Consider the following 19,690-nt stretch of genomic DNA (forward strand, 5'->3'; position numbering starts at 1 on the left):
GTTAAAGTGTTCAGAATTAAAATTATATATTTTTTTATTTATAGACATCTCAATATTTGTTTTCTAGAGATCCAGAACAAGAAACCTTCCAATATTACCATGTGAATGTCCACTTGTTACCTTCTTTAAAGAAACAAGTCTTTGTAATCTTTTTTCTCCATCTCAATCATCCAATTCAGTTAGCGACATTATCTTTATTTTCTTTGACTTATGAAGATTTTGAGCCTACTAACCTAATATTTTTTTATACTTGCAAGTAATTACGCAACCTACGATAAATTCTCCCAAACACTTGTATTAGCTCTTTAACAATGATTTAAATCTAATATTAAGATTCAATTTATATAAAAAATTTAAAACTATAAATTTATCAATCTTTTACATTATATATGATGACATTGAACTTATTTTTATTTGATATAAAACTAATTACATTCACACTTAAAATCTAAATGAGACCTAGACTTAATTAAGAATTAACATTACTCTTTATTAATACTTTAAAACAATAAAATAGTAAATATTCAATTTTATATTTTTATATGATGTTCTACTCTCGTTTCTATACCACGTAAGTCTTAGATTCATATAGTTATAATATTAAGAATAAGTAATCTTAAGAATCAGTATTGCAAAAATACAAATGTCACTTTCCTATTATAATTTTCATATTTAAGTAATTTTGAATATGAAAATGATGAAAGGGCATTATGGACATTGATTATGAATTAATTAGTAGAGTATTCTCGTCCACATGCAGCAGTGCACCCTACCATTTTACCCAAAACGTGCATGCAGACAGACAAGTACTCTGTCTGAGAAGAAGAAGGTTGAACAATGTAACACTGCTTGATCTGGAAAGTGCTTCTTTCTCAACGATCAGATTTTTAATTTCGTGATGGAAATTCATACACCAACACGTATTCCTGTGCTGTACAATAGGGTATCCAATGCCCCAAGACTGCATCAAGTTCGACCACGTAACACCATCATCACATCACATACCCATCATACCAAAAACACATTTCCATCGCAAGTTCATTAAACATTGTTTCTATCAATGTTTTCGATGTATTATTTGTTTTGAAATTTAAGGAAGGGAGTGTTTATAAAACTGAATTAGATCAAGAAGCAGCTTTCAACCCTCTGAAAAAACAGAAAAAATCACATCCATACAGCTAGCTACCACTTCCACACAGCATCGTTTGAAGTTTCATTTTTTCTATGATTCATTTTGTCGGTACATCGCACATCCTCTTAACTATAAATACACCTACCGACTTATGATCACACACACACAGCTAAAATCTCTCTCAGCTCAACCTTTTCAACTCTAAGAACACACCATAGCTTACCCTTAACGTTTTTGCAGAATCCTTCTGAAATTACAGAGCCAAAATGAACAAAGACCAAAGACCAAAGAAAAGGTGAAGCTTTAAGAATGTTCAGTTATTGGAGATCCAGGAGAATGTCCGGGTCGAGATCCGGCAATGAGAAGGCCTTGGTTGATTCCGAAATCTATTACATACGTGGACTCTCCCGGCGGTGGCAAAAGCTTCTGAAATTGTCTGGTTGGCGGTGAAGTGCGCCGATTTCATCAAAATACCGGCATGACTCCATCAAACAGTTTGCAACACGTTCAGCCGAAATCTGTAGCAACATGTTTCACTAAATTTAGCAGAGCATAGGGTACGTTGATGAATTCAAACATAGACATTGGAGTTGAACATTCCTAAAGAAACATTTTCATGAATACTTCAGTATATTTCTTATTAGTTTTGTATTTTATGTATAAGATTTTTTATTTTTTTTAATTCAATTAAGTTCTTGTTTCTTTTCAAAAAATCCTTAAGTTAAATTGGCCTAACATACACGTGTCAACATCTGAATTATTTCTTATCTTAAAATCCCTTTATTTTCTTTTTATTTACTTTTTTCTCTTCTATCTTCCTTCACCTCCTTCTTTTCCCTCTACCTCCTATCGTATAGTGTGATCAAATTTAATGTAAGTATATAAAAGTAAATGAGATTACCGGTATTACAAGAATGAAACTTGTTTAAATTTCCTTACGTCATTGATTTGTTTAATTAATTATTAGATAAACAAATCCTACTTAGTCTCTTAAATTTAGTAAGTTTAATTAATTTTATTCTCTAAATATAAAAATAATTTTTAATATTGTGATTTGAAAAATAAATAAAGTTTTTGTTTTAGTCCTATCTAAAACCGGTTAAGATGAATACTTTAAAAAAAAAATTTAAGAGTATTTAATAATAAAACTATACAAAATAAAACTAAAGTAGGTTATCACGAAACTATCTCATTGTTTCAGTTATTCTTTATGGTCTTTCTTTTTTTGCTTTACACACCATCAATTTACTCACTTAGAACCTAATCATAGAAAAATAGAAGCTTCTGATGACTTTTGAAAAAAATTGAAGATGAAAAATAAAATACAATGATACTCATAGACTTTTTGTGTGAAAGATACTTGTTTTATTTATTTTTATATCTATCCATTTTCTACTTAAAGAACAGCAATGCTGATCATTAAGTTTTCACCAACCAGCCACACCTAAATTTTTGCGCATCATTCATGCACCAAAACAACACTAAATCAAATTTTTGAGAAGTTTGCTTAATAACATCATCCTCTTGAGTAATTTCAAAAGTTGAGTTGTCTTCTTCGTATGATATTTAAGTAACTAAATTATTCTTCATTGTATCTAACTTTATATACCAAGTGCTCAAACTCTCATTTCGAGCACAAAAATGTGAAAAAATAATAATAATCATGAACTCACTTATTTTCACAAAAAAATAAGGGTAGTTTATTGTAAAAATAAAATAAAAATTTTGAAAAAGATATGATAATATAAGTAATTACAATCCTTATCCATTATTACTATTAATAAAATGTCAAATTCTAAAAATGAATTTGCTTTTTTAAAATACTCTTCATTGAAATAAAAAGAATTTAAAGAAGAAGGTAAAAGAAAAAGAACAGCCACACAATAAGAAAATCCATATAAATTTTAGTGATTTAAAATAATTAATCATGACTAATTTAGATATAAACTTATAAACTAAAAATTATTAATAATTAAAATCATTTCAAAAACCTATAATTGATCTCTAAATTAATAACTAAAATCATTTTTATTATGAATTGGTCACTAATTAGAAATTGATCTCTAATTAGAAAATAAATTTTAAATTTATTTTTATACATATTTCTAATCATTGAAATTCATCATTATTTAAGAATTTTTTTTGATGAATTTTGATCTCATAAATTACACTCTTAGTGAATTCAACCTATTAAAAATAAACTGAGTTTAACCTAACTTGTCACGGGTTGCCAATGGGCTAGTCAATCCATTTTTTCCCCTAAATTTAATTCAAAATAGTAAAAAAAAAAGAATTGTGGTACTTTGATATAACAAGACAACAAATTACGTTCATTTGATACAGTTAAACAATAATATTTTAATTATATTATTTTTTTAATTTAAAATTGTACATTATTTTTTTAATTTAAAATTGTACCATGTGGCCCGGATGGCCACACAGACACCCCATCACTAAGTCATTTCGGACGGTCCTAGAGAGCAGAAATGTGCTAGTGACTGAACGCAACAAAATCATTGAGCAAGGCTAGAGGACAATACGTAGAATGTATGATTCTAGTCAATAATTAGGTTTTCCTACAAAGGTTAAAGCAATAGGTAATTAAGGGTATTGGGTTAAGATTGAGTCATGATTAAGATTTTACTAATTTTACGAAAATTATAAATAGGAGCGAAAGGTAAGAGGTAGTTGTTCGCATTTACTGCATATTTATTACTGTTACATTGAATTCCTATCAAAAAACCTTTGGCAGGTACACCTCCAAGACTAGAAGAACAAATACCGGACGGTCCTTCAGAAAAAATTGTATAAGTGTTAACGACTTCACCTCACATCCGAAACAAAAATCATAATATACATTATTATATTATTAAAAGTAGTGTCATATAAATGTTTATTTTTAATCCGTGTCAAACTACATTTTTTCAAGAAAAAAAATAGTTCACAACAATTAAGTACCTGAGCATCATAACAGTATCCATTTTCTGGTTTATAGCGAAATAAAATGTTCAGAAATAAATAGTTACTTATTAGATGGAAGCATCATAACATGATTTTTCTTCTCAAAAAAGTTGTAAAAAGAGTAAATCAATAACTACATGTGTGCCTGCACATGGCTTTTCAACTTCTTATGGTATTTTCTTTTTCCATAGGTCCGAGGTTTAGTCAAACAAATTAAAGCAGAGAAACAGCTCGAAGAGGAAAGTAAAACTAGTGATAAATAGAATTCTGGTGCCACCTTTTGTCTCATGAATTGGTTTGAGAAAGAAGATAAAGCAAAAGGAAGATAGAACACCGGACCACGTCAAATTTGAGAAAGACTAGGCAACCATAAAAGTGAACTATGCTCTCATGATTAGGTTACTTGTAGGGAATATAGAATGTACAATGTTAACAAAAACAACAAAAGCAAACCGAACCCTTCAACAACGGGACCTGCATCATGTCACATTAACCAACTCTAAGTGCTTTCAGAAGCTCAAAAAGAAAACCTTAGAACCATTAGTTTTCCAAAGAGAATGCTTCCAAACAGACCAGGCTGGTCTTCAGTGCTCTCTGCTACCACTGTCTGGCATGCATTACCCTGTTACTTGTGTCCCCAACAAAGTGCATTCCAAGTGCTTGGACAAACGTATACCCATTATTGCTTTCCAAGTGCTTAGCCTCAAGGTTTCTCATATGTCCTTCTCTCTTTATACACTGAATGAGCTTGTTTAGCTTCAAAATGGTTTGCAATCACAATTATTTTCAATTTCTTTACTTTCTACCAACACATACTTACTTCATTTATATATACTAGTTAACCCCACGAGCAGGAACAAGAGATAACGTGGGTCTTAGGCGCACGGCTACATTTTAAAGCTATACACGTTACCCTTTTCTTCTTTCAAAAGTTTGCCAGACGTTGTCTCCTAAGCAGCTGTGTGTTTTGATTTAGGCTGCAGTGAGGAAGAGTGAACATTTGGTCGTGAAACACACCAGATGACCAATTAAGAATTGTCAGTTGTACCACTTCACTCACCACAACAAGTAAACAACTAAAGGAAAAATGTTCATTTACAACACACTTTCTAGTGCTTCACAAGTTATCCAAATTCTAATCATACAAACACGCACACCCCAAAGGTGTATCAGATTCAAGTCTAGAGAGATGGCCAAAGTTGTGCATTCTTCACCTTGGATACACTCGCCAGTACCCCCATTGGTGTCACGTCTCCGATTATCGTCACTTTCTTTGTCTCCATTTCTATGCTGAATGATGTCACTCCTACAAACCCATATAATATTCTCAACAAATCACTCTTTCTTTCATGCAAGATTAGTTTATATAAATGATTATAGTAGCATTACCATAAACATCAAACTTTAATGTTTACAAAGAACATAAAATTCAACTATACCGGAGTAACGATACTGCTACGTAAACTCCTAAACTAAGTATGGATTAACCAGACTCACCTTCCATTTTTGAAATATGTTTTCTAACTTTTCCTTCGCAGGCCTTGCAATGCAACGACACCCTCAAAACCACGACCTGATAAAGGTTTCAGAAAAAGTGGTAACTGGTGAGTATCATTTTGAGAAAAAAGAAACAAAGGTTGGAAAAGAAAAGAAAAACCTGGTCCTTGGAGCGAGCTGAAGAAGAGGAGCGAAGAGTAGGAGCATGGTTTCTTTTGATAACCATGGGCCTGTCTTCGACATCATGTTGAGAAGGAACCATTTGTGTGAATTTATTAGACTCTGATACCCACTCAATGAATGGCGCGTCAGCAAGGAGATATCTTCTGGATGAACGCTCAGCACTGGCATGAGTATATAGGTCATTAACATCAACAGAACTTTTTCTACGCGTGTCACTGTTACCCTTATCAGCCGAGCTCTTTCTGTGCTTCTCCGACTGAGGCTTAGGAGTTAAGGGCAATTGGGATGAACAAGGTACACAGAGTTGGTTTTTCCTTCCGTCATGGTCGTAGCTTTTGGTCCTTCCACGCGCCGTAGAACGGTGCTGCAGGCTAGAAGTTACAGCTGTGGAAGCTGAGGAAGGACATAGCAAATCAATTCCCTTCATCGTTTTCATGGTTTTTGTGGAGCGAGTAATGAGTATGGTGGTTAATTTGTGGCAGTGGCGAGGTCTAAACATATAAAGTAGAGAAAATATGTTGGAGCAATGGATAAGCAGTAGGTAGTACTAGTAGCTGAAGCTAAGAAAAGGCAAAGACAATAAGGAAAGGAAAATATAGATGATGCATTTGGTCCCACCAAGAAATTATGAGATTAATCTAGATTTTCAAAACTATATTCATATTTGGTGTGGTATGAATAGTAGTGGCTGTCAAATTAAGAAAGTTTGGAGAGAAGAAGACAAACAGAGTATTATTGAGGCATGATTGTTTTTTCAGTGTGTTTTGTGGGCTTGGTTGGTTCGTGTTCTTTGTATACACACAGACTTTTCATGGTTTGGAAGCAGTGGTTACAGCTCTTAATTTCATTCAAACAGCTAGATGGTTTGTTGACCTGCAAAACATTAAAGAAAAAGTGTGGTAAAGAGCTTGGTTCGCCAGTTCCATCACCTTGTTGCCTCCCCCTCGGGTCACAAGCTGACGTTACCCAACTCAGCGAGCAAAGTTGTCTGTAAGACATTTTATAAAGTTTGGTTTATCTAATATTTTAGACTACGTGGGACTTGCAGACCGCAAAATTAAGTCTTGAGTTGGGAAATGAGGCTTCTTCTTCCTCCCCATCTATTTTCTCCATATCTATGATGCATCTTAATACATTATAACCTTGTAAATATTGAAGGATTTCCAAAAGAACAATACATTCCTCTTAAATGATAAGCTGTAATGATCGTTTGGTGTGTTTTATTTTAAATATTCTTGTCTTTAACTATTATAAATTAACATTTACCATTTTAGTAAATATCTCAGTAAAAAAGCTTGCAAAGAAAAGGTTAGTTAACATATTAATATCATATTTTCACACATATTTTTTATATTCATTAAATACTATCTTTTCTGATTTTTTATCTTTATTTAAATATAAAAATTCATTTTTTTATTACCATTTCACTTTTGTAATATGTATTGTTTATTGCTTCACACATCCACAAAAATGGTTTTATCAACTATTAGTTTGGGAATCACTACCACTTGGTCAAATGAAACTGTAGTAGGATATAGCTGAGCAACTCCACTTCCCGCATCTGATTCAGGAAGGGCAACAACTCCAATAGCTCAATTGTTTAAGCTCACTGCATGCAATCTTTTATCTGCCCTTTATGCAATCCAAATCTTCCTATAAAACCATCACTATAATCTTATTACTACTTCATCCTTTCAAAGCAACCAACTGCACCATTATTCAACGCCAAGATACATATTAATCACAGTTTACAGAAAAGGAAAAATGGCCCATATTTTTCCCTCAGACAGCATAACTATTAAAACAAAAAGTGATGGTTCAAGAGATAGGCTAACCAAGCTCAGTGGTGTGGAGATGCAGCAGCCTGTGATCCTTCCACTGTCAAGAACCGGAGGTTGTCGCTGCTCTGTGAAACCAGCCTCACGCTGTGCCCTCCTGTCTAGGAACCAAGAGACCTTTGCCTTCGCAAAGATTCCTTAGCTCAACTCTCAACTTGGAGTGGGCAAGCAACATTATGCATCTACCAATCCAACTCAGTGAAACCTAAACTTTGTTCCATCACCATGATGCCCCCACTCGGGTCACAAGCTGACGTTACACAACTCGGCGAACAGACTTGTCTGTGAGACGTTTATATAGACTGGTTTGTCTAATATTCTAGACGATGTGGGACTTGTAGACTGCAAAATTAAGTGTTGAGTTGAAAAGTGAGGCCTCTTCTTCCTCCTCGTTTATTTTCTCCATGTCTATGATGCATCTTAATACTTTATAACCTTGTAAATATGTGAGTTGGAGTGGTATATATTGAAGGATTTCTACATTCCTCTTAAAAGATTAGTTGTATTGAGCATGTTTTATTTTAAATATTTTTTTTAACTGTTTCGGTTTACGAAGGAAAGGTTTTCTATCCAAATGATTTTTTGTTTCTAAATTCCGAAATAGTTCTTCAATTATTCGGTTCGTCCTGGAATTATCTCAGAAAAAATTTGACATTCAAGTAAATTTTTTTAATGATTCTGTAATAAATGAGTCGTGAAAAGTCAGTCCATTATATCAATCTTGATTTTATAATGGACTTTTAATAATTTATTATTTTTATTAATTATCCATTAATTACTTTTATTATCTTATTATTTACCAATTAATACTTTTATCATTTTAATTAAATGTCAATTATTTACGGTTTCTGACCGTCGGTTGCTTCTTTATTAGATGATCGATAGTCCTGTTTATGATTAACAGGGGATTATACAGTACATTAACTATTATAAATTAATATTTACCATTTTAGTAAATATCATAGTAAAAAGCTTGCAAAGAAAAGATTAGTTAACATGTTACTATCTAATGATATTTGACACACATACTTTTATGATACTATTTTTACTTTTTTCTAAAATATAAAAAATCATTTTTTTTTATAACCATTTCACCTTTATAATATATTGAATGTAAATACATGTCACGGTTCATTTGCTGCTTCACACTCCACAAACATGGTTTATCAACTGTTAATTGGGAATCACTACCACTTGGTCAAATGAAACTGTTGTAGGATAGAGCTACTGGGCAACTCCACTTCCCACATCTGATTCAGTAAGGGCAACAACTCCAATAGCTCAATTGTTTAAGCTCACTGCATGCAATCTTTTATCTGCCCTTTATGCAATCCAAATCTTCCTATAAAACTACTACTATAATCTTATTACTACTTCATCCTTCTTCAAAGCAACCAACCCCACCATTATTCAACGCCAAGATACATATTAATCACAGTTTACAGAAAAGGAAAAATGGCCAAAAAGCTCACCTTCACCTATTTTTCCCTCAAAACCATAGCAGTACTTCATCTCTTCGTCTTTGCCATCACCCTAAGGCATGCCAAAACAGATATGGTCGCTGATGCTCAAGCCCCTACAGTATCTTTCTTCATGCATGACATCATTGGTGGATCAGCCCCTTCAGAAAGAATCGTTGCTGGCACCATTGTAGACACTCAGACAGCTAAACTTCCTTTCTCAAAACCCAACAACAAGATCTTCCCCTTTAAAGGTGCCATACCATTAGTTGATACAAGCACTGCCACTAATCCTACACATTCCAGCACCACCATGGTCATAAAAGACATTGACAAAAACAAGGTTGTTATCGATAGGAATCCACAAGGAGCATCACCAGACAAGTTTTTGTTCGGAAGAATAACGGTTATTGACGATGAAATTACGCAAGGGCATGAGTTTGGGTCAGAGGTTATTGGTAAAGCACAGGGATTTCATTTGACTAGCTCATTGGATGGAAGTAGCCGAACCATGGCATTTACGGTTGTGTTTGGTGGTGAAGGTGATGATGAGGAGGATGCTGTTAGTTTCTTTGGTGTGCACAGGACAGCTACAAAGGAGTCTCATATTGCTGTAGTTGGAGGAACTGGAAAATATGATAATGCAAAAGGGTATGCCAAAATTGAAACACTGCCTTCACCTCAACAACATACCACAAATGGGTTGGAAACTCTTCTTCAAATTACTGTATACATAGCCTAGATAATAGATTATAGTAATTAACATGGAAGATTACATATTGTATGTAGTTAAAGGAGCAAAACCTTTTTTACATGAATAGAAGTATATTATCAAATGGTTGGATATCCAAATTTTCAAGTGTTCTCAAACGGTTCCCTACTTAAAATTCTACCTTTTAAAATCATTCAAAACAAATATTTTAAGCTCTCTACCCTGCAAGTTCCATGCAGGTAATTTTGATGGTTTGTTTGATGACTAAATGCGATTCCAAATGTGCAGTTTTGAGAAACATTTTTTAGCTTTTAATCTCTTAACCATCAGATGAACTCAAGGAAATTTATTAATTATTCTGCTTTGACTTTTTTGTGTTAAAGATGTGTTTTCTAGACTGTTCTAATTGCATGGTTTCAGTTGATAGGACTTTTTCTTGCTGGGGAACTGGAGAGAGTAGAAATGGTGCCAGAGAGGAGGTAAAGCCTAACAATGAATTCTCAAAATGACTGAACTGCATTGAAGGCCAAACCTCATTTTCAATCGAACACTCTAGGCTAATTCTTCTTTTCCAACTTCTTAAAATGAACATTTATTAAGGAGTGTTAAATTTTACGCATAATTTTTATAACACCTTTTGTAAACTTTTTCTTTCTTTGTGTATTGCACCATTCAGTTTATGTCGCACACCTGTTCTGTTCCTAACCATGAAAAATAGGAAACATCATGCATTAAATGATAAAATATAACATATTAAACAAATTGAACTGTTGGATAATGATTGTAGTGTTCTGCATATACTTGTGAAATGCAAGAAGAAATCATGATCCTGAGAGGAGTTATCTGATTGACAAAAATAAGAAAGTATTATAATAGATAACCATAGAAATTGTGAAGGGAAAATAACATTTAACAGTGTAATTTGTGAACATTGGTTTTTGAAAAGCACAATATGCTCTCACACAGTAAATTCATTACAGGAAATACAGACAAGGTTGCAGTGATTGTAAGTTTAAAAGAAGAATGAGTGAGAGGAGGCTAATAAGCAAGATATGCAGTGAGCTGCAACAGAGTCTCAACTCCATCGGTATTGTGTTGCTGACCGCTAACCGGAAAAGTCTTTATGATGGCATACCCTTCTGCGTTCAGATACTTTCCGGTTCCTCCAATGATGGCGATGTGGGACTCAGAGACTTGCGTTCGATGGACACCAAAGAAGCTGAGACTGTCGACGTAACCATTCTCTTCAAACTTGGCAGTGAAAGCCATTGTCTGGCTTGTTCCATCCACAGAGCTGGCTATATAAAAGCCTTGTGCTTTCCCCACCAAACCTGAACCCAATTCCTGTCCTTCCGTCAGTTCATCATCAAACACAATCATTGTTCCAAACATTATCTTTTGCAGAGTCATTCCTTCTGGGAGCTGATTCGTGTTGGTCACCGAGAAACCAATACCTCCGTTGCCAAAGTTGTTGCCATTGTTGTTGAAGACGTTCCCTGTGGTACCGCCCAGTCCGGTGAGGAAGGGAAGGTTGTTGTTGTTAAGAATTCCGCCATTGTTGTTGTTCTGGGGAAGGCCGCCGTTGAGAGGAAGGTTTGCACCGTTTGGCTTAGCGAATGCCACTTGAGCGTTCAGAGCTGGATTCGTAACAACGCCCGTTACGGCTCGAGCTGAGGGGTTGGAGCCTCCGAGAATGTCGTGCATGAAAAATGAGAGCGTGTGGTGTTGGTCAACGGCGTTTATTGGTGACGGAACAGGGGTTATAGGTACAAGTGGAGGGAGAATGGATGAAACGGGGGATTGGGCAGTGTTTGGTTGTTGTGGTGTTTCTTCTACTTCTTCCAGGATTCGAGTTGAACTAGTGCAAGTGATTGCAAGGAATGTAAGTGCTACCAAAAGCATTGCTTTCAGGGGCATTGTCATGTTCATGCTCGTGGAAAGAGATTTTAGAAAAATGGTTAATTTGATTATATGATAATTAGAGCTACGACGAGAGACATGTATAAATAGGCAATTTAGAGATGCAGGTTCAAACACCATAATTATATGTATGTGGTGGAGTTGATGTGTGCGGAGTAGTTGATGAGAGCAGCTAGCTCATTGATCTCTTTGAAATTCTCAATGTATTAGTTAAAACAAACAGTGTGCATTATAAAGAAACCATTTAGAGAATCTTTTTCATAGGAAATTTAAAGTATTACGAAAATTTGAAGTCTTCATTTAATAATAAAGGAGTAAAACTCTAGCTTTTATTATATAATAGAATTGAAAGCATCCATTAAACCGAATGAGTTTTATGCTTGTTAGGATTATAAATAAATATAGTAATTTATCAACAATTACGAACGGAAGCATCTGCATTAAAGATGGAACATTTTCATCTTTGATAGAGACATCATACAGTTTTTTATCCTTAAATGTTATAAAGAGATAATTTGTCTCTAATGAGAGAGATTATAATTTTCATCTTTAAATATTTAGAGGCATAATTTTTCTAGACGAAATTGCTTCTCTAAATCAATTATTAAGAAAGGACTTTCTAAAGATGGAAATTAACCTGGGACATCAGTGAAAATAAGACAGAGAAGAAGATAAATGAGAGACAGAAGCAGTGGAGTTCAAATGATATCATGTAAAAAATTGCAAAGATACAGACAGTTCGCCCGTATAAAATGCATTATATTAGATTACGAAGATGTAAGTAGAGTCATAAGCTCAGTGACACCCTTATCCTCACTGCAGGCAAACTTTATTATGGTTTCCCAGCTCACCAAATCAAATTCTAGCTTTCTCTTCTCCATCTGTTCCAAGACAAAGCATGCACCATCAATATTCCCAGATTTCAAAAGGCCAACAACCAGACAATTAAATGTTTCCGATCGTGGACAATGTCTACTTGTTAGCATTGCATTCAAAACACGCAGACCCATCTCAAAATCCCCTATCCGGCACAAACCATCAACCACCATCCTGTATGTAGCTGCATTTGGCTCACATCCACCAATCTGCATCTCAAATAAAACTTTGTAAGCTTCCACTGCTTTGCCTTCCTTGCAAAGATAATTTATCAATATGTTGAAAGTTACAACATCTGGCTTAAGCCGCCTTTTCTTCATCTCATGGAGCAAAGACTTGACCTCTTCAACCTTTCCTCTCTTCCCAAGATCATTCATCAGTACACCAAAATTCACCGGCTGGGGTTTACACCCACGATACGCCATATCAAACATTAGCTTCTTAGCTTCATCATACTTCTCCAAGGAACACAAACCCTCCATCAACAGAGCATAAGTTACTTCATTTGCGCGTCTACCTTTCTGACCCATGTCCTCAAGCAAGACCATTGCTTTATCCAAATCACCTTTCCTACACAAAAACCCAATTAGACTATTGTAAGTGACGACGCTCGGCTGCACTCTCTTCTGAAGCATTTCATCAAACACCTCACATGCTTTCCCCCACTCGCCCTTTCTCAACCACCCTTTAGTCATTATATTGAAAGTGACAGTGTTTGGACGAAAACCCATTGCATAGGATCGACCAAAAACATCATTGGCCTCATCGAACCTATCATTGTCTACAAGAACATTGAGAAGAGCGTTGAAGGACTGAATGGTGCGGACACAGTTGAACTGCGGCATTCTGTTGAAGAGTTCAACGGCCTTTTGGGGACCGTAATATTGAAAGAGAGCAATGAATACGCTTTCTCTGCATTGCATATCGGTGTCTTTCATGTGAGCGAGAATGGTTTCCACGGCGTCGAACATTCTAGAACGAGCTAATTTGTAGAGCAATGCAGCATAGGAAGGGTAATAGTGGCGGAAACCGTGTTCCTTGTAACGGTGAAAGAGAGACACGGCTTCTTCTGGGTCTTCCACTGTTTTGACTTCGGCGACGAAGGGAATGCGCCTGCGAAACTTTGGACGAGTTGGTCTTTCATTGGGTCGAGGTTTATGGGTGTGGAATTGGGATCCATTGTTAGCATAATGAAGCAATGGATTTGGATTAATCGTTTTTCTTCTCCCACAGATCATTCAAGCAGAAACAATAGTCACAGTGAAGAAATTGAGAATGGAAAGAAGAAGAATAACATTGTTCTAACAATTTCTTCTGTAATTTACTTTATAACAAGAATGTGAAGAAGTAAGCATTATGTTTATATAATTATATATTTTTATTGCAATTTTTACTATTAACTTTTTATATATATAGTATTTTAATTTAAATAGAGTATTTTTTATAAATATGTCTTTTTTATAAATAGAGTATTTTTTATAAAATTTAGTATTTTAATAATTTTTATTTTTAATTTAAAATAAAAAATAAAAAAATCAAGAAAAACTCAACCCTAACCCAATTTTTTCGTTTATCTAATTTATTTTCTCTCGTCTTCATTCTCTCTCATCCACGTATAACAATATGTATACCAGAACTTTTGCTGCTCTTGTTGTTTTATTAACTTATTTATTTATTACTTTAATAATAAAATAAATGATGAAATTGATGTTAATTTTTATTGGAGGATTTCTTTTTCTTTTTATTATTATTAAATTTTGTTTTTAATATTTCTTTATTAATAATGGATATAGTTTCGATAAAAATAATAAATTTCTTTCTTTTCAATTTGTCTTAAGATCAATTACTCTATCATATAATTCATTTATTGAAACATTGAAATAATTTCAGCAAAAAATATTTTAAAAAGTGCACAAAATATTTTAAAAAGTGATGTAAACAATCTTACTATTGGGCCTTATTTACATGAAATGGATAGGGTTGGGTAAGATGTTGTGATTCCTGGTTTGGGTGTTTCCACCCCTTCTCCCTCCACCATCCCATTCTTGTTTTATCTCTCTTTTTATTTTTCCATTCCTATTTTACCCTTAATAAAATTTTAGGGTTAATATTTGGTTTAATTGCTTCCTTTGTCCCCAGTTTGGTTGAATTGTGTCAAATTCATCCTCATTTTTAAAAAAGTTTCATTGTCGTCCTCACGTGGTGTAAAAGTTTCATTGTCGTCCTCACGTGGTGTAAAAGTGTCAATTGAATCCAAACATAGAAAAAATTTGTGTCAAAGTAGTCATTTTTCCTATATCTCTGTGTCTTCCTTTCATACAATCAAGTACAGATATTCATTTTACCTTATCCAATTTAAGGCTTTTCATAGCTCCAGAGAAGTGACATATGAAAGGAAGACACAGAGATATAGAAAAAATGACTACTTTGACACAAATTTTTTCTATGTTTGGATTCAATTGACACTTTTATATCACGTGAGGACGACAATGAAACTTTTTTAAAAATGAGGATGAATTTGACACAATTCAACCAAACTGGGGACAAAGGAAGCAATTAAACCTTAATATTTTTTAACCTCTACCCACTCCAATCCTCTACATGTATGCAGTGGCAACTCTTCTTCTTTTTTATCGTTCGTCCCCTCATTATTTCATTGTGCTCTTCTTCCTCTCTTTTACGTTCCAATTCTTCCTCTCATTCTTTAACTGTGATAGAATTGTGGTCTCAGAATGTGGTGGACTTTCATTAGCTGGTGTGCTTAGTGAGAGATTGCAAGTGGTGGTGGAAGCAATTAATCAGTCGTGCCAAGATCGGTGTGTGGTGGTGGTGTGGTGGTTCTTGAAGGATTCGTGGTGAAGGTGCGAAATAAAACCTAAAAAAATAAACGTATAATCTTTAAACGGATGTGAGCATCCTTCAACAGATGTCAACATCCGTTTAAGGGAAAACAAATGTATTTTGCCTTAAACAGATGTTGACATCCGTTGACGGATGCTCACATCCGTTGACGGATGCTCACATCCGTTTAAAGTTACATGTTTATTTTCCAGTTTATTTTTATTAGTTTATTTTTTTATATTAATTTTGGAGATATTTTAATAATGTAATTTATATGTTTTGATGTATTATTTTTTAATATATTTTTGATGTATTTTAATAATGTATTTTTGAAGATCTTTATTGTTATTAGTTTATATTTATATTTGTTTTTTGGTATTTTGCAGTTATATATAATTAGTTTTTTGTTTGAATGTTTTTGTATAATATATATTTCTTATATATGGTTTTTGTATTCTTTAACAATTTTATAATTATATTAAAAATTATTTATTAGTTTAATTATATGAAATATATAATTTTATTATATTAATATTTTTATAATTAAAACAAACGGACGTGGTGGAGTTTGAGGGGTGAGAATCTGAAAAGAGAGAGAATGAGAGTTAGGAGGTGGTACTGAGTAAAAAATAAAAATGAGTAAAAAGATAGGGTTTGAATTTAAAGTAAATAAATAAGATTAAAAATAAAATAAAATATTTTTATAATTAAATTTTTTTTGCATAAGGTTGGGGAAGTGGAGGTGGAGAGAGAAGCGGTGGTGGTGAAGGGACCAACAGCCTTCCTGTTTATATCCTAAAAGAAACCATACTTGCCTCTAAAGAAAACACCTAAATCGTAATAGCTTGGTGATACCAATTTAAATCCACCAATTTATATATAGACATTTTTCTAACAACAGACTTGATCTCATTAGATTTTTCTTTTATTACATTGGTGTAATTTTTAAAAATTTATTGAAATAGATAAAATTTTAAAATAATTACATAAATAGATAAAATAAGTCTTCTACATTTAAATAAAAATCATATTTTAAATACATTATATTTGTTTATTTTTTACTTATAATATTTTTAATGAAGTTCACAATAAAAAAAAATTATTGTGTTTTTGAGAAATAAAATTGATTTTGATTAAAACTATCTCATGGAGAAGAATGTTGTGATGTAGTATCTGGTTTTAAATTAGCTAAGCTAACTTAACGAACAAAATTCGAATTTTGAATGCAATTAGATTTTCTATAAACAATAATAAGTGTTCTCACAATATTTATTGTTGGGGAACAGAAAAGCAATAAACATAATGAAATCTTGTGATGAAGGAATGAAAGACACACTAAGAAACTCTTGTTCATGTTGCATTATCATAGAAAAACTCTTTATAAAAGAAGACATGATCATAATCTGAAAGCGAACTCAAGAGTAACTATCAGTCAAACCACGAAGAAAGCAAATGATACAATAATTTTTGCATACTTTTGAAGTTGAATAAGAAGATCACAAGGACAAGAAGGAGAACAGGTGCAAGAACGAACACAATGATACATTTTGATTTCTTTCTATAAGATCTTCAAGCAAGTATAATATTCAAAAACAGAAGAGTCACCTTGTTTGCAGCTTTGAATATGATCTTGAAGATCAACAAAAAAATATATATTTCCTAATAGAAGGAAAAGGAAGAGAAGAAGGTAAATGTGACAGACATCACGATGATGACAACTAACATAGTGACAACAGACATGACAAATGTAGCAGCAATGAAGGATGAGGACAACAATGGGTGACAACAAATTTGTGTGATCATTAACAGTTTTTAACTTTTGATAATATCATTTTTTTTTGTAGTGATTACACTTGAGAGTTTCTTTCTTTTATAACTTTTTATTTTAGATAAATATACATTTTATTTTAAAACATTTTTAATTATATGATTAATAAATTTTAATTAAATTTTTTTAAAATATTATCAATTTTTTTAAATATTCTCTGTAACATCTCAATATCTAACACTGGATAATTCATAATTTATATATTGTAACATTACATTTACGGTAACCTCCCCGTAATCTCACACTTAAAAATTCATAGTTAATATATATCTATACATGTTTTAAACTCAGATTTCAACTATAAACTCATAAATATGACTCGAATTCTTCTAACTTATTCTTCGATCTCTTTCTTTGGTACTGGATCAGACGACATTCCTTCATCTACTCCCGTATAACGAATTATACGATCATCATACATACCCAAACACAAACAAGTAGGGTGAGCTAACATGCAACAAATCATTTATAAAACATGCATAATTGCTTTGATACTAACATCATATAATAATTATGTCATACACCCTCATACCATCATACCATAATTTCTATTAGACACTCGTCCCACAATACCCAATAAACACCACAATACCCAATAGACACTCATCCAGATGACACGTTGATGAGCGGTCACGGGAGGTTATGCACTTGTGATGACTTCTACTTTTTCTTACAAATATACTTCCAAAATACTCCATACCATTCACAAGGTAAATCCTCAACACTATGTCCAAAACCGGCACATAGACCAGGACCTCCTGCTCCTCTCACCACATAATTCATCCCTCTCTACTTGAGACTAGATGATTATTAGAGTATCAGGATAACCTCCAACTACAGGACCCTCAACATCAACATGTACACAATTACTACAGCATTACAGAATCTCTCCACGAGACTCATACAATGCTCACATTCCTCAACTCATATTATACCATTACGAAATCTCCCCATAATACTCAGATCATGTTCAGACGCATAAATTCAAATCCAATAAATTACAATCATCACAATTAAAATTCATAATTTTGTATCTACCACAATAACATGAATTTATTCCAACGAGATATATTATACAATAGTTTAACAGTACATAATCTGTTCAATAAGATTTAAGTTAAAAGCTTGTCGAGTAGACTTCCAGGAAAGAGAGGTGTGTCACAATGGACAACTTAAGTACCAAGTCTTTCCTTAGCCAAAGTGTTCCTCAACTAGTTTTAACAAATTTCTTATTTACAGATTCAAAACAACAACATATAATATTAACACAGAAATTTAATATAGATAGATGTACAGTAAGCATTAATAGTATTCACACAAAATTTCAAGACATGAATAGTAATAAAACAGTACTATATCATAACATAAAAGCTTAGAAAGGTTAGCTCCCCTACCTCTATTCCAGACTTCTCTTGCTCTGAATTTGTTTCCCCGAAAACTCTTCAAAACCTCTACTCTTCTTGCAAATAAAAATTTCTCCCTAATTCTTTCTTCTCTATTTCTCAAGCTCTCACTTGATTCTTCTTCTTCTTCTTGGTGAAGAATACCCTTCCCTCCCATAGCTATTTATAGGTACAAAAAATTACTATTCATTAATTTTTTTAATATTATTTATTATTTCAATATTATTTTAAAAATAATATTTTAATCATCAACTTGATCAAATCTGATCCTAACTCCTTCCATACTACGTAGGAATTCTTATCCTTTCAATTTTTTTTTACTATTCACTATTCACTTTTTACTATTCAATTTTCTTAAAAAAATCCTAAATAAGTTATCAAAAATTTGAACCTCACCTTTTAGAATTACTATAATTTTATATCCAAAATTTACATTTTTCTATCCATTAAAATTATTATTACTAATAAAATGCTAAAATTTACTATTATAATTATTTTTCATGAGTCTTACATTCTCTGTATATATAAATTTTAAAACATTAATAAATAAGAATAGCATATAACTTTTAGTAATCAAATTATTCAAAACAAAATTGCATTAAAAACATTTATATAAAAATTTAAAAAAAATTAAAAGTAAATAAAATAGAAACTTCTAATTTTAATTTATTAATCAAATTCTTAAAAAGTATTTCAAAATAAAATGTTAACATAAAATTTTTAAAAAACTATTAATCAACTAAAAAATATTTTAAAATAAAAATCAAGGAGAACTCGTATTCTATTTATAAAACTTGTATAAAACCATAAAGAAATTAAAAAAAAAACAAGTTATTAAAAGGAAGTCTTCTTTATAAAGCACAACTTTAAAAAAATCGTATTTTTAAAACGTGACTTTTCTTTTCTAAAATGGTGTGTGAAAAGACTTCTTTATTTAAGATATGATTCACCTATTTATATAATTTTTCAAAAATTTACTTTTAGTAAATTGGAAAAAAAAATTGTACCAGTTCACTGTAGCATGGAAAACTATTCCCTG

The 19,690-nt window shown here is 32.6% G+C and overlaps 4 protein-coding genes across 5 annotated transcripts; 1 reads left to right on the plus strand and 3 right to left on the minus strand.

The window, feature by feature from the left end:
* Nucleotides 1–4,459: 4,459 nt before the first annotated feature.
* On the minus strand, nt 4,460–7,988 carry LOC108323640 (protein SODIUM POTASSIUM ROOT DEFECTIVE 3-like). 2 transcript variants are annotated; one of them, XM_052878573.1, is made up of 6 exons: nt 7,609–7,988; nt 7,279–7,426; nt 5,751–6,264; nt 5,591–5,666; nt 5,308–5,399; nt 4,460–5,070 (listed from the first exon to the last, which is right to left on the minus strand). In XM_052878573.1, the coding sequence occupies exons 3-6, from the start codon at nt 6,207–6,209 to the stop codon at nt 5,044–5,046; spliced, it is 654 nt and encodes a 217-aa protein (XP_052734533.1). In that variant the 5' UTR covers nt 6,210–6,264; nt 7,279–7,426; nt 7,609–7,988; the 3' UTR covers nt 4,460–5,043. The 2 variants fall into 2 exon arrangements, with proteins under 2 accessions (XP_052734533.1, XP_052734532.1); XM_052878572.1 differs by lacking the exons at nt 7,279–7,426; nt 7,609–7,988 and having other exon boundaries at nt 4,460–5,399.
* A 1,034-nt stretch (nt 7,989–9,022) lies between these two features.
* LOC108323446 (dirigent protein 9) lies at nt 9,023–9,821 on the plus strand. Its single transcript, XM_017555909.2, has one exon. The coding sequence runs from the start codon at nt 9,067–9,069 to the stop codon at nt 9,811–9,813; it is 747 nt and encodes a 248-aa protein (XP_017411398.1). The 5' UTR covers nt 9,023–9,066; the 3' UTR covers nt 9,814–9,821.
* Nucleotides 9,822–10,671: 850 nt separating this feature from the next.
* On the minus strand, nt 10,672–11,823 carry LOC108323457 (dirigent protein 10). Its single transcript, XM_017555920.2, has one exon. The coding sequence runs from the start codon at nt 11,821–11,823 to the stop codon at nt 10,822–10,824; it is 1,002 nt and encodes a 333-aa protein (XP_017411409.2). The 3' UTR covers nt 10,672–10,821.
* Nucleotides 11,824–12,397: 574 nt separating this feature from the next.
* LOC108323453 (pentatricopeptide repeat-containing protein At1g07740, mitochondrial) lies at nt 12,398–13,887 on the minus strand. The gene has a single exon (XM_017555916.2). The coding sequence runs from the start codon at nt 13,815–13,817 to the stop codon at nt 12,471–12,473; it is 1,347 nt and encodes a 448-aa protein (XP_017411405.1). The 5' UTR covers nt 13,818–13,887; the 3' UTR covers nt 12,398–12,470.
* Nucleotides 13,888–19,690: the final 5,803 nt, after the last annotated feature.

Source organism: Vigna angularis, chromosome 5 (assembly GCF_016808095.1).
Source record: "Vigna angularis cultivar LongXiaoDou No.4 chromosome 5, ASM1680809v1, whole genome shotgun sequence".
NCBI classification, from domain to species: Eukaryota; Viridiplantae; Streptophyta; class Magnoliopsida; order Fabales; family Fabaceae; genus Vigna; species Vigna angularis.